A 14,267-nucleotide genomic window follows, 5' to 3' on the forward strand; every position below is an offset into this window, starting at 1 on the left:
GGGCCTGGGGCTCAGGGGTCGAGGGCGGCGGGAGACTTGTAGCGAGGGAGGCCGTGTGGTCGTGCACGCGAGTTAGGAGAACGCTCTCGGTCAGGAGGACGACGATGTGGCCGGACGGGGTCGGGGTCACAGGCGAGGGCGACCCGCTGAGAGGCTGCTGGGGTCCTGTGGGCGAGAGGAGGTGAGGGCTCGAGCAAAGCCCCGTGTGTAGGCGCGAGGACGGAAGGAGGGACGCCGCAGTGGCCGGCTGGACACGCGCGCGGGTGGTGACACTGTCGACGACGACGGGAATGCACCAGCAGGAGCAAATTTGTGGGGCAGGCGACACAGCAGGGTGGGAAAGTGAGGGGCGTATACGGGTAGTTGGTTGAAGATAGAGCTCTGGGGCTCAGGAGGGAGGCTTCTGGACGCGCCGTGGTCGTGGATGGGTTTTTGCCATTCATTCGGTAAACCCACACCCAGAGGTCTGTGTGTGCAGCAGAGTGCGCAGGGCAGTGTATGGCTGGAGCTTAGCTGGCGGTGAGCGAGACACGTGCGGTCTTGGTATTCCTGGAGCTGACGCCCCAGCAGGTGTCTTGTCACAGCTGGGATGAGTGCTAGGGAGAGGCACGGGCTCCGGGACCTGTGTGATGGGGTGGGCTAGTGGTGTCACATGCCGAGGTCAGGAAGGCTTAGGCAGGTGTGAGCCAGAGACCGAGTGAGGTGGAAATGGCAGAGAGCTGTGTGCTCCAGGCAGAAGGAACGGAATGTGCAAGGACCCTTAGGTGGTAGGAGACGGCACGTTCCAGAAGTTGGAAGATTGGCCTGGCTAAGCACAGGAACTTAACTTTGTAAAAACCTGTACATGTTTATTATGCAGAAGAGGACCATTCAGCTACTGGAGAGGTTGAAAGTCCAGAGCGTGAATGGAGACATTTTTATTTAACTCTCCTTCCCCGAGCCGGCTGTATACCAAAACAGAGTCAAAGTGATCAACAAGTTTATGAAGTTTATTTAATCAAAGTGCTTGGCCTGTCAGCCCCTCTTAAGTTAGCTATTGATTATTGTTTTAATCACTGATATTTATGGGGAAACCTGTAAGAGGAAACATCAAATTGTTCGGCTTTATTGATGGTCTCCTTGCTTTTCATAAAGGTCAGAGACTTGTTAATGGGTTAAGCCTTGATGCCAGGGCCTGGTACCGCATAAGGTTCAAGGTTGGTAGGCGTTTGAATACATAGGAGAAGGGTCGACGTGTTTCCCTATCTCTGCTTCTGCCCACTTTGTAATGAACATTGATGATTCAAAACCACTTTGAATGCCCTAGATCCACACACTCTTGTGTCTGTTCTTCTAACGTTTTAAAAAAGATTTCCTTTATGCTGTTGGTATAACTGCATTGTCATGTATCAGGGGAGGCTTCAAGAGGTGATCGTCAGGAGAGGTAGCTCAAGATCAGACACCATCACATCTTCCAGATGCGGAGCCATCCGTCATGCAGTGCTAGTCAAGTAATTCAGTCACCTGAGAGTGCATTGCTCTGCTGACTCAGTCTTGGAGGTTCTGAGGGTGCTATGTTGAAAAATTTTTTTAGGTGAAATTCACGTAGCATAAAATTAACTATCTTAAAGTGTACAATTCAGTGATGTTTAGTATATTCACAATGTTGTGCAACCACCACCTCTATTTCCAAAATATTTTCTTCACCCCAAAAGAGAGCACTGTAGCTGTTAGCAATCACTCTCAATTCCACCCTCCCTCCAGCCCCTGGCAACCATTCATCTGCTTTCTGTCTGTATGGTTTGCCAGTTTGGGGTATTTCATATAAATGGAATCACACACTATGTGGCCTCTTGTGACTGGCTTCTTTCACTCAGCGTCATGTTTTTGAGGTTCATCTGCATCACAGCTTGTATCCGTGCTGGGTTCCTTTTTATGGTGGAATAATATTCCGGTGTATGAATGTATCAAATTTAGGTTTATATCCATGACAGAATTTTAAAATCTAGCAGTGAGGGCTGTTTCCAAAGTAAAGATACTGTAGCGGTTCCTGATGGCAGGCCATTTGAAGGTTGCTCATCTATCTTTATCTTGCAGTTTTGTGGGGTGACTCTTGGCTTTGCCCAACCTCCGTTGGAGAGATGCTCAACTTCGTAAAGAGATGCAAGCTTTATCTTTTGTCAGACACTGTCAAAGCATATGAGATCTGCCGTAATTTAGCTAAACTTCATTTCACCAGAGAATATAACCTTGAATTTTTTGTCTAGTTCTTTTCAAAGATTCAATGTCAGGAAATAATATGTGGGGTATACATTCCATATATTCCTCTAGAATCTGGATTAGGGCCAGCCACCTGTGTTTGTAGAGAACGTCTTTTGGGAGCACAGCTGCACCTGCTCCTCCATGTGCTGCTCAGCCTGCTTTCACCACTTGGAGGCAGAGAATGGAGGAACTGCAGCGGACCTTATGGCTGACGAGCCCGAGATGTACTGTCTGGGACTTGAGGAGAGCGAGTTTGCCAGCTTCTGATCTCCATTTTCAATTCTTCACCCGAGTTCCACCTTCCCCCACCCTCTGGGAACCCCACAGATGGGCGTGAACTGTCTCTGAAACCCCTGAAATTTTATGCAAAATCTCATGCACATGTGCGTACCATGTATGTTTTCCTTGAAGGAGGACCTGTGATTCTTCAGAGTCCAAAAGGGATCCAAGACCCAGTACTGCTCCGCAGTCGTTGATCTGAGTAGCCAAAATGTTAATTCCCTGGGTTCACCTTGATCAGCAGTTCTCAAACTTTTTAGTCTTAGGACCCCTATATATTTTTAAGAATGATTGGGATCCCAAAGAGCCTTCGTTTATGTGGGTAATAGTCATCAATATTTACCCTATTAGAAATTAAGATCAGAAGTTTAAAAATATTTACATATTTTTAAATTAGCAATAATAAAACCATTACATATTTAGATATTCTTGCACATATCTTTAACAACTGGCTTCATAAAATATAGGCTCTCCAGTCTTCTGCTCAGTCCATTGTAATATCGCAAGTCATGCCGCCTGGAGGCCTTTGTATGCAACCCTGAGCAGATGAGCATGAGAAAGGCGGGAAATGGCTTAGAATTCTCAGGAAGGCAGTTGTGTCACAGTGGAACCCTGAAAAGGTCGCAGGTCCAGGCTCCCCAGAGCACACTTGGGAGAGCTGTGTATTGGGACCACGCTGTCTTATTCTGCTGCTGAATTGTAGCCTGGTATTTTGTTGTCCACATGTGTTTGGGTTCTTGCTCTGCTGTTTGTTGTTGGCACTTGGGTGAGGAATCTGTCTGCACAAAGGGGACATTGCACATTGTCCCTTCCTCCAGGTTGCAGGCCTGGAGTAGCTGTACCACTTCTGAGCCACTGGTAGGTTTTTAAGTCTTATTGAAACAGATTTTCATAACTGATCATATTTTCTTTGTTGTGCACTTTCAGCTCTCGTACGCGGTACACTTGTCTTCATACCAGCCATACCCTTGGCTTTCTTATTTTCCTTTTTCTCTCCTCTCAGTGTCCTCATCTATATCTTGTCCATTTGTATATTTCTTTCAAGTAAAAAATTTCCCCTTATACTATTGTGTAAAGCATTTGTGTGAAACATTAGCATTTAGTAAACTTAGGAGTCTCTTGACTTACAGAAATTAGTGGGTTGTTCTTTTTTGGTGTTGCTGTCATCAAGTCACCTTAGCTAAGTGGAAACTTAACCATCCTGTATCTGCAAGTATTAAGATGTTATTTTGTTTCATTATATACTATATATAGTGCAGTTACTTGGCAGTTTTATTATTTATTACCTACCCTCAGCCTCTGCCCTATTTTTAATTTTATTTCTGTCTAGTATACACAGACATTCTTGTTATTAGTATCATTTACATTTAGTCATAACAGGCTTTTTTGTGCCTGCTTGTAGAACTTTTGTAAATTACTTTCAACACTGGTCTTAGTTACGTGTGTATGTGCTTATCAATGTGGTTCTGCTGATTTTCAGCTGAGAATAACGTTTCTCAACTGCACAGTCTCCTCCTATTCGTTAGAGCCTGAACTTAATTGAAGGCAAAGAGGACCCTGCCTTGTTTCATTAGAGGACTAGATGTGTGTTACAAAGAGAGACTATAATGAGATTTTTTTAGGAAAAAACTGTTAGACTTTATGCAAAGTGAACTGGGTAGAGATCAAAGTATGTTTTGTGTAAACTATTGACTCATAATTTTTCCAGGATTGCACTTTGCGTATTTGTTACTATATAGGTGCTGTTGTTTCAATTTTCAGAAGACTGTGCAGTCTTTTGAATTGATGAAGAACAAGGCTTTGTCTTCCTGTAATTCTGAAATGAAGTTGAGTCACCCAACAAGAAAGCTCAGTTCAGCTAAAATGTAGGCATTAGGAATAGAGGCTGAAACAGACCCTGGAGTGGCTTCATTGGCTTTCCTGCTTCTTTTGCATCCCAAAGCATAAGCTTAAGTCATCCCAGAAGGACAAGGTCCGCCAGTTTATGGCATGTACTCAGGCTGGGGAAAGAACTGCTATCTACTGCTTAATGCAGAATGACTGGAAACTAGACGAGGCCACGGACAGCTTCTTCCAAAACCCAGACTCATTCCACAGGGAATCCATGTGGAACACGGTGGACAAGAAGAAGCTGGAGCAGCTGTATGGCAGGTACAAAGGTAAGGGGTGACGTGACAACAAAGACAGACCAACACACTATCTCTAGCATGCAGAGCAGATGGCGTGTTTCTAAAATTTCTGACGCCATGTACAAAAGTCTCCCAGTTGCTGTTTTTCTCTTCCTCATGTTCAGCAGAATCCACTTCCTTTATTTTAAATGAGAGTGTGAGTCTGTACAGATTGGTGGGGATGAGAAGAGGGTCAAAAGATTGATCAGGAACAAGCCCTCACCTCACCCACTTGTTCTGTGCAGTGGGATTGATGTGCTGACAACCAGTCAGAGGGAAGAGTCACTGCTTGGAGGCTGTCTCGGCAGCAGTCACACCACTTAATACAGTATTTTTCCAAGCACTAGTTTAGGCTGAAATGTTTGTGGTGAGAAGGTTGTTAACAGACGACACCAAATCATGAAACTACTTCTGAAGTAAGGGTAAACCATCAGCCTTCTCCTCACCCTGCGTAGTGGGGGTTTAGCACTGAAACCACTTGGTTGTTGGATAATCCTTGGGGAAAGCTCTGGGCAAAGACACCTTTATGTTGGAGATTGAGACAATTCTTATTTTTATTGAGGTCAGTACTTAGAATGGAGCTTTCCATCTCAAAATGCAGTCATGCTGTAAAAATAAGTCTGCCTTGATGAGTGTGTACAGGTCCAAATCCCACAGCAGGTTTAAGTTTTCAATCAAGTGAAGTCAGGGCTGTGTAGGGGAAAGCAGCAGCAACCTAAGAGTTGACTGACTTTGCTGCTTCTTTCTAACAGTTTTTGAGGTTAAGTTTTCTAAAATTTTGAAAAACAAAAACCCATTCCTCATTTAAGTATTAACCCAAATAGAATAATTTCATTGGCTTTAAATTCCTGTTTATTTATGATTTTTATTTTTTATTTTTGAAAACAATTATGTGGACTTCAGTCTTTCTGTTTACATCTGAAAAATGGATTGAATATTGCATTTTAAAAAAAATCTTGGGCCGGCCCGGTGGCGCACTGCTACAGTGCGCTACTTGGAAGCGCGGCGGCACTCCCGCCGAGGGTTTGGATCCCACATACAGACCGTTTCCCGCTCACTGGCTGAGCGAGGTGCGGACGCAGCACCGAGGGTTGCGATCCCGTTGCCGGTCCCGGTCCGGTATGGGCGCGACACTGAGGGTTGCGGTTCGTTGCCGGACACGAAAAAAGACAAAAAGGAAAAAAATAAAAAATAAAAAAAATCTTGGTTCAGAAACATACTCTGTGATGAAAAAAAGAACTGAGAAAAGAACTGAAATCCAGATTTGTACTTATTGTCATTCTGAAAAAGTGAAAATTGTTTTTAATTAAGCTTTAGTGTACTTTAAAATGTTTGGGATAATTTTGTAAGTCATATGCTATGTAGTTTTTTTTAGTTGTTCAAGTATGTACACCTGCCTTTGAAAAAATACTTTTATATTTGTGACAATTGTAAGTCTTTGTGCTTTAGTGGAAGCTTCATTTCTTCATTATTTAATTTTATTCATGAAATTCTAGTCATTTAAACTAGATACATGGTAATCATTTGGGGCTCTAAAAATAAATATATAGTTCAAAGACAAATATAACATTGATTATTACATTAACATATACAAATGAAAAAGTACTTCCAAAATTACTCAAAATTTTCAACATTATTGTATATAAAATTTACCAAGATGGTTTATTAGGCAAAAGCTTTGTGGAATAATTTTTGTATTATCTCCATGATGTACTTGTATGATGTTAGCAGACAACTGAATAAGAGAATAAGTGGGTATTTTTTACAGAACCTTCGTCCCATAAGCCACAGCTGAGGTTGTTTTCTCCCTAATTTAAGAGGACAGAGTTAGAAGATGCTTGTGATTTTATTCATTTAACTTATGTTGTCAGTTTTTCTTTGATAACATCATATATGAGCATGCTTCAAAAAGTTCTTGGAAAGATTTGTGTTATCTTTTAATTATGTTTTTCCACGAACTTTTTGAAATACCCTTGTATATAAATAATGTGGTACATAGAACTTAAATGACCAAAGTCAAATTTTGTATGAAGGGGAAGAAAAGTTGATCACACCTAATCTTTACTCGAGCAAAGGAGCTACAGATTTTCTATTTGCACCTTCTAAACCAACAGAATTCACACATATTTTATGACAATATATTATGATACACATAACCTGTCTGAAATTCTTAGACATAGTTTGGTGAGGTCTTGCTGGGATGCTTTTAATATATTTTACTATTTAATTTTTTTCTTTTTTTTTTTTCCCTTTTTTTCTTTTTTTTTTCGTGTCCGGCAATGGACCGCAACCCTCAGTGTCGCGCCCGTACCGGACTGGGACCGGCAACGGAATCGCAACCCTCGGTGTTGCCCCCGCACCTCGCTCAGCCAGTGAGCGGGAACCGGTCTGTATGTGGGATCCGAACCCTCGGCGGGAGCGCCACCGCGCTCTCAAGCGGCGCACTGTAGCAGTGCGCCACCAGGCCGGCCCCTATTTAATTTTTCTGATAGAAAATGCTAAGTTCCTTGATTTTATTTCTAAACTAGAAAGAGTGGGGAGCCTGAATTTCTAAGCTGTTAAATATGTATGCATAAGCTAAATAATTTTGAAAAATAGTTATTGTCCAGTAACATTAAAACTAGCAAGTGAAATCACGTAAAAAGAAAAACATCAATTATTCTTTCACTTTGGCAGAGTTGCGATGAAAACTCAAAGTATTGTAAATATTTTATCAATACAGCATTTTTTGGTAGCAGTTTGCCTTTGGACAAACTAAAATTCTATAAACTTGAATTCTTATTTTATATTAAATTAAACTTTTTCTTAATGATGAAGTTGTCTCAAGGAAGTTTCCATGATTTTTTTTCCCTAAACCCTGAAACCTAGATTTTAAAAATAGGAGTATTTTATGGATCAATTATTGTTTCTTGCTCACTGTTTCTTTCATATGTAGTAGAAAATTATAGTCCGTTGATTGATGAAACACTTGGTAGAACTACCTAGTAGAGTGGTGTGATTCTAACTACCTGTTTTAGGATTAATTTTCAAAATAGTATAACTTCTTTTCTCCTAATTCTAACTGCAGACCCACAAGATGAAAACAAAATTGGAATTGATGGGATCCAACAGTTTTGTGATGATTTAAACCTAGATCCTGCTAGTATCAGCGTTTTGGTCATAGCATGGAAGTTCAGGGCAGCAACTCAGTGTGAATTTAGCAAAAAGGAATTTGTAGATGGCATGACAGAGCTTGGGTAAGTAAATTGTTCTCAGTTTAAATTTTTTCAGAAAGGAAGATACTTTCAACATTATTTTTCAGCAGCCTGTAAATATCAATTTTATATCTATTTATTTTCTTTGTGTATCTTACAAATTTTGTATGCATCTACACTGTTATGCCTTTGGTTTCCTTTTAAATTCCAGTTTAAAGTCTTATATGCTGTTTTATTCGCATTAATCCCTTTTGTAATTCATTTTCTTTTTAATTTTTTTCTTCCAATTTTGAATTGACAGTGAATACCAGGGTTTTCTTCAGCCGCTCAACTTATTTCATAATACTGTGTACTAAGTGTATAATATGTTATGTTGCTATATTAGACATTAATAAAATGTCATTTTGTTCCTGCCTGTAGCACTTCTCCTCTAACTACAGGGTTGGGATAAAAACTTAGGATGTTTGTCACTTATCGAATAAGTTGTAGAGTAGATGAAAGCACCTAACATAACTGTTCACCATTAAGCTTAGTGAACCATTTTATGAGGAAGTGTAAAAGCCAGCCTGTTTGACTTGCTGATATTTCTTTTGTTGTTGTTGTTGTTTTTTAATTAACCTTTATTTTTTAAAAGTTAATATGTGCATTATTCTTGCTCATATTTCTGATTTTGTGATATTTCAGTGTTGACAACTGAAAATAGCTTATTTTCAGAATAATTTTAAAGCCTTACAGAAAACATATTCTTAAACATGTGCTTACAGCTACCAAGGGAAAAGAAAAAACAGAATCCTTGTTCTTTCCACTAAACTGATTAATCTGTTGTATTTATCAGCCTTGTGTGTTTTAGATGATAAATTCTACAACACTTTTTAAAATTTCTAATGGAGATACTCCTCTGTTTATGATGGGGTTACATCCCAGTCAACCCATTGTAGGTTGAAAATGCATTTAATACCTTAATAAGCTCATTGTAAAGTCGAAAAATCATACAAGGGATCTTCAAAAAGTTCATGGAAACATCTGTATTATCTTTTAATTCTATTTTACCACAAACTTTTTGAAGTACTCTCATGAGTCGAGCCATTGGAAGTCAGGAACTGTCTGTAGCGTGTTACCACCTTCCTGGTGGTTGTATAAAACCAGACAGACAAAAGACAGCATTATGGCCATGGTGGAACAGCATATTTCCTCACACCCTTTGCACTTAGGAAAGCCTAGATGAATTACCAGTAGTTTTAGAATGGAAAACACCTGTTAAGGAAGCATTCTATTCATATAGTGTTATACATTATCCTATCTATTAGAATCTCTCTAAAATGGGAACTTTTGGAAATGAGTGCGTCTTATGGAAGCACTTATTAACATCCTAGTGATTGTCTAAAAATATGTTGTGCAAGAACATTTTTAAAATTTCTGTTAACTCTATTGTTATAACTTAACATATTTTAAAGATTTTAGGTGTGAATCTTCCCAAAATATATTAATTTTATTCCCTCTTATCTAGAGTATGCAGAATGTGATCTAAGTTTACAAATTTATGATGGAAAATTAAATAATACTGCTGCCCACACCTCACAGGGCAGTTAAAGGTGAAAGCATTTTATAAATATTAAAGTTCTATACTAAAGTATTATTAATGCTTTACTGAACGATAATGTAGAAATAACCTCAGTGATTCTAGGACTGCTTGCTTCTAGTTTAAATAGCACTAAGCTTTAAACAATACTTTAGCTTTTGTATCTGTTATATTTTTATTTTTTCACTCTTTTTTCTGGCTATTAACACTCTTGACTGAGGTTAGAGTACTTGCTTTTTACAGTTAATTCTACATTGTTTCATTGGGGGCTTGAAGATTATTAAGTAAACAGTAAAATTTCTGAGCATGGTGCTTAACAGTGGTGGACCAGGGAATTCAGTTCAGTAGTACTGCAGAAGACAACTAGAAAAAGATACATTTTTAAAAAAATCTGCTGAAGGAATTAAAGAGCTAATAAGGTAATGAAGAATCATGATAAAGAGATTCAAAGAGGTGGGGCCGCTGTCCCTGGAGCCTTGCCTTTTGTAGGTAGCAGGACAAAACTCGAAGACCAGGATTTGCCAGGTCTTCGCGGTTCTCCGTGTTTGAGTTTGGAATCTGCAGGTCTGCAGTCGGGGAGCAGGGGTGAACTGGAAGTCCTCACAGGAAGTGCTGCTAGCTCAGTCATCTGGGTAGCCCCCAAAATACCAGGCCCTGAGACTGGGTCAAGGCAACTCCATGTTGCTCTTGCTCACAGGGCCTGGCAGAGGTGAGAGAAGATGCCATTTGGAAAAAGATATTATCCTACGTTGTTTCTACAGTTTTTTCTCTAATACAGTGTTCAGCACAAAATCAGAAATAAACAGGCATATGAGGAAGATCATGAAAAGACCAACAGACAAAATGGCAGTAAAAATGAGCCCACAAGAGTTCCAGGTAATGGCATGTTTAAATAGAGTTTAAAATAACTTTCTCACTTTGATCACCAGATAAATGACTGAAAAATTGCCAGAGAACGACAAGCCATTTTAAAATCACAAAGCAAAACTAGAAAAGATTAAAATCGACATCTTGCAGCAAATGAAGAAAGTGGAAGGACTTGTGCTACCTGATTCTGAGACTTCCTCCAGGGCTGTAATTGTCAGGATGGTGTGGCATTGGCTTGAGGATAGATAAGTAGATCCATGGAGCACCATAGAGAGTCCAGAAATAGGTCTACACACATCATCCATTTTCTGTTTTTACAAGGATGTCAAAGCATTTCAAGTGGAGATAGGAGAATCTTCAGCAAATGATACTGAGACAACTGGGTAAACATTTGAAAAGATTTAACCTCAATCTCTGCTTTATACCATACGTAAAAATTAACTTAAGCTAGATTGTAGAGCTAGACAAGAAATTTAAAACTAGAAAATATTTAGACAAAACATAAGAGAATGTCTTTGTGACTGTGGGTTAAGCAATACCTTCTTGGAAATGACATAAAAAGCATGAATCATAAAGGAAAAAACCGTTAAGTTGGACTTCATCAATGTTAAAAACTTCTGCTTATTAAGAAAATGAAAAAGGCAAAACATGGTGTTGGAAAATATTTGCTACATATCTTATAATTGCTATAAAAATAGTAGAAGAGTATGTAGTTTACATATAAATTCTAAGTAATACAGGGGGAAACAAAATAATTTTAAAAATTTAATCCAAAAGAATACAAGGAAAATTAGCTTAAGCAGGATAAGTAGCAAGCACATGGTAAAATGGAGGATTTAAACCCAAATATGTCAGTAATCATGTAATCACATTAAATATAAGCGAACTAAATGCTGATGGATTTTAAAAAATCAACTCAACTACTGTGCATACCGTTTAAAATAGGTACAACTAAAACATAATATCACAGAACAATTAGAAAGTACAAAAGTTTATATTATGCAAATATTAACCAAAATAAGCTGGTGTGGCTATGTTAATATTAAAATAAGCCTTAAGGCATGAAGAATCCTATAGGTAATGAAGGATATTTTATAATGGTAAAAGGTTTATTTCATCAGGGAAGCAATAGCTTCCATGTTTTTATGCACTTATTGAATACTCCCAAAATATTTAAGACAAAAATAAACAACTACAAAGAGAGATTCAAATCCACAATCAGAGCTGGCCAGTTTGCTCAGTTGGTTAGAGCACAGCCTTGCAACACCAAGGTTGCAGGTTCGGATCCCTGAAGCAGCCAACTATCAAAAACGAAAAAGAGAGAGAGAGAAAGAAAATGTGTTTATTATTTTAAAAAAACAAAACCCAAATACACAGTCAAAGTGAGGAATTCTCACACATCTTAGTAACTGAGAGAATGAGCAGATGAGAACTCAGAAAGGAATAGAAAGTTTGGACAGCACAGCAAAAGGCCTTGTGGGCATATTTAGAACATTGCCTTTGATATTGAAGAATACATATTCTTTCCAAAAAAAAATTGACCATAAACTGGGCCATAAAGTGAGCTGTAAGCTGCAACAAATTTCAAAGGATTGAAATGATACAGAGTATGTTTTTGGATCACAATACAGATGTTCCTTGACTTAACAATGTGGTTATGTCCCACTAAACCCATTGTAAGTTGAAAATATTGCAAGTTGAAAATGCATTTAATACCCCAATAAACCTATTGTGTAAAGTTGAAAAATTGTAAGTCAAACCACTGTAGGTCTAGGTGCTCCTCAACTCACAGTGGGGTTACGTCTCGGGAAACCCATCATGGGGCCGGCCCGGTGGCGCACTGCTACAGTGCGCTGCTTGGGAAGCGCGGCAGCGCTCCCGCCGAGGGTTCGGATCCCACATACAGACCGGTTCCCGCTCACTGGCTGAGCGAAGTGCGGGGGCAACACCGAGGGTTGCGATCCCATTGCCGGTCACGAAAAAAAAGACAAAAAAAAAAAAAAGGAAACCCATCATAAGGTCGAAAATTCGAAAGTTGGGGACTGTCTGTACAGTTAAACTAGGAATGTAACAAAAAGATAACAAGACTGGCTGCAATGTGTGTGGATGTCGCACACCTCTGTATGAGCCTTGGGTTCAAAGGAAGTAATGATGGAAATTAGGAAATATTTTTAATTGAGTGATGAGGAAAAAAATAATTCATATGAAAACTTGTAGGATTCAGCCTCCTGAGTTCGTAGTTAGGAAGAAGAAAGGCTGAAAGTCAGTGGAGCATTCATCACAGGAAGTAGGAAAGAGCAGGAAATTAAATTTGAAGAATGTACAAGGAAGGAATTAATTTTTCTAAATAAACAGTCATTTAATAGAAATAACAAATAGAAAAGAAGTTGTCTGTAGAAAGGATCAGTAAAGGCAGAAGCTTGTTATGGTATTTGAAAAGACTTATAAACATAGTATATAGCAAATAACCATTATAGATGATAAGTAGGAAGTCACGACAGGTCCTACAGACATTAAAAAATAAGTCCGTGATGAACAACTTTATGCCAATAGATTTGACAGCCTACGTGAAATATAGAAATTCTTTTAAAAATTCAACTTACTAAAACTGTCACAATGAAGAAATAGAAAATTTTAATAGTTCTGTAATGCTTAGAAATTTGAACTTATAATTTAAAATTTTCTCAAGGAGAAAACTGGTTGGGATAGCCGCAGTGGCACATCCTACCAAACTTTTAATTAAAACTAATAATAATAAAAAAAAAGTCAATCTTAAACCGCCTCTCTCAGAGAATACTAAAGAAAGAAAGATTTCCCAAGTTGTTTAGAGACTCCACAACCGGAATAACAAAACCTAAGAAGGACATTTTGAGAATTGAAAATTATAAGCCGCTCTCAATTGTGAGAACCAGAGGGTGTAAGACGAACATGAGATGCAAAAGTTCTAAGCATGCTAGCCAAAAACACAAATCAACAGCCGGAAAACCAAAATAATACATGGTGACAAGATTTGTTACAGTCCAGGAGTGCAAGATTTGTTTAACATTATAAAGTCAATCAGTGTAATTTACTACATGAAAAACAGAAAGAAAAAAACATCTCATGCATTGTTAAAATTCAACATCCATTCATGATTTAAAAAATAAACTCATAAAATACTAAGAATGAAAGGGACAGTCCGTAGTCTGAACCCTCTCGTCCCCAAAATCCTACAGCAAATATTATACTTACTGGAGTTGTAAGCCACTTTCCCTTTGAGATGGGGAATAAGACCTGAATGCCGACTTCTGTTCAGTGTTGAACAGCAGATACAGCTAGTTCAATACGCAGAGAAAATGTTAAAATCAGAAGTGAGGTTGGTCAGGCCACAGGATCCGGGGTCAGCAAACAAACATCTGTTATGTTCCAGAACACAAAATGCAGCCGTGCAGCAAAACAAAGCAAACTTAAAAATCACGTCATTTTCAGTGCCGTCCAAAATTCAAAATACCTAGGATAAATCTAATCAAATATGTGTGATACCCCGAAGACAAAGCAAGAGCTCACTGAGAGATGGGACAGAAGACCTGAATAAGTGGAGAAATACACCTTATTCATAGGTTGGAACACTCAGTGTTTTATCCCTAAGTTTATCTACACATTTAATGTGATCTCATCAAGAAGCCCAGTACCCAGTGGATGTATGTATGTGTAACTCAGGCTGATTTGAAGTGTATATGAAAATGCATAGTCAAGAATACCCAACAATTCTTGAAGAAAAAGAACGGGGAAGATTTGCTCTACCTGGTAGTGAGGACTCAAAGCTGTAGTGATAAGACTCATGGTATCGAGTGCAGAGCAGAGAAGTAGACCCATGGGACAGAAAGCAGAGCTCAGAGACAAACGGGCGTATGCACGTACCTTTGCCTTACTACAGAGGCAGCACATAGGAGGCGTGGA

General features: G+C 39.0%; 1 protein-coding gene across 1 annotated transcript in view; it reads left to right on the plus strand.

Annotated features, from left to right (window-relative positions):
- The first annotated feature begins 4,465 nt into the window (after positions 1-4,465).
- Positions 4,466-14,267, plus strand: part of DCUN1D2 (DCN1, defective in cullin neddylation 1, domain containing 2) — a 31,255-nt gene continuing 21,453 nt past the window's right edge. Inside the window, exons 1-2 of the mRNA XM_008572924.1 lie at positions 4,466-4,679; positions 7,756-7,924. Of these exons, the coding sequence (XP_008571146.1) occupies positions 4,505-4,679; positions 7,756-7,924 (344 nt within the window). The 5' untranslated portion in view covers positions 4,466-4,504. The remainder of the gene's footprint in view (positions 4,680-7,755; positions 7,925-14,267) is intronic.

The sequence above is a fragment of the Galeopterus variegatus genome, unplaced genomic scaffold, assembly GCF_000696425.1.
Source record: "Galeopterus variegatus unplaced genomic scaffold, G_variegatus-3.0.2 Scaffold848, whole genome shotgun sequence".
NCBI lineage: Eukaryota > Metazoa > Chordata > Mammalia > Dermoptera > Cynocephalidae > Galeopterus > Galeopterus variegatus.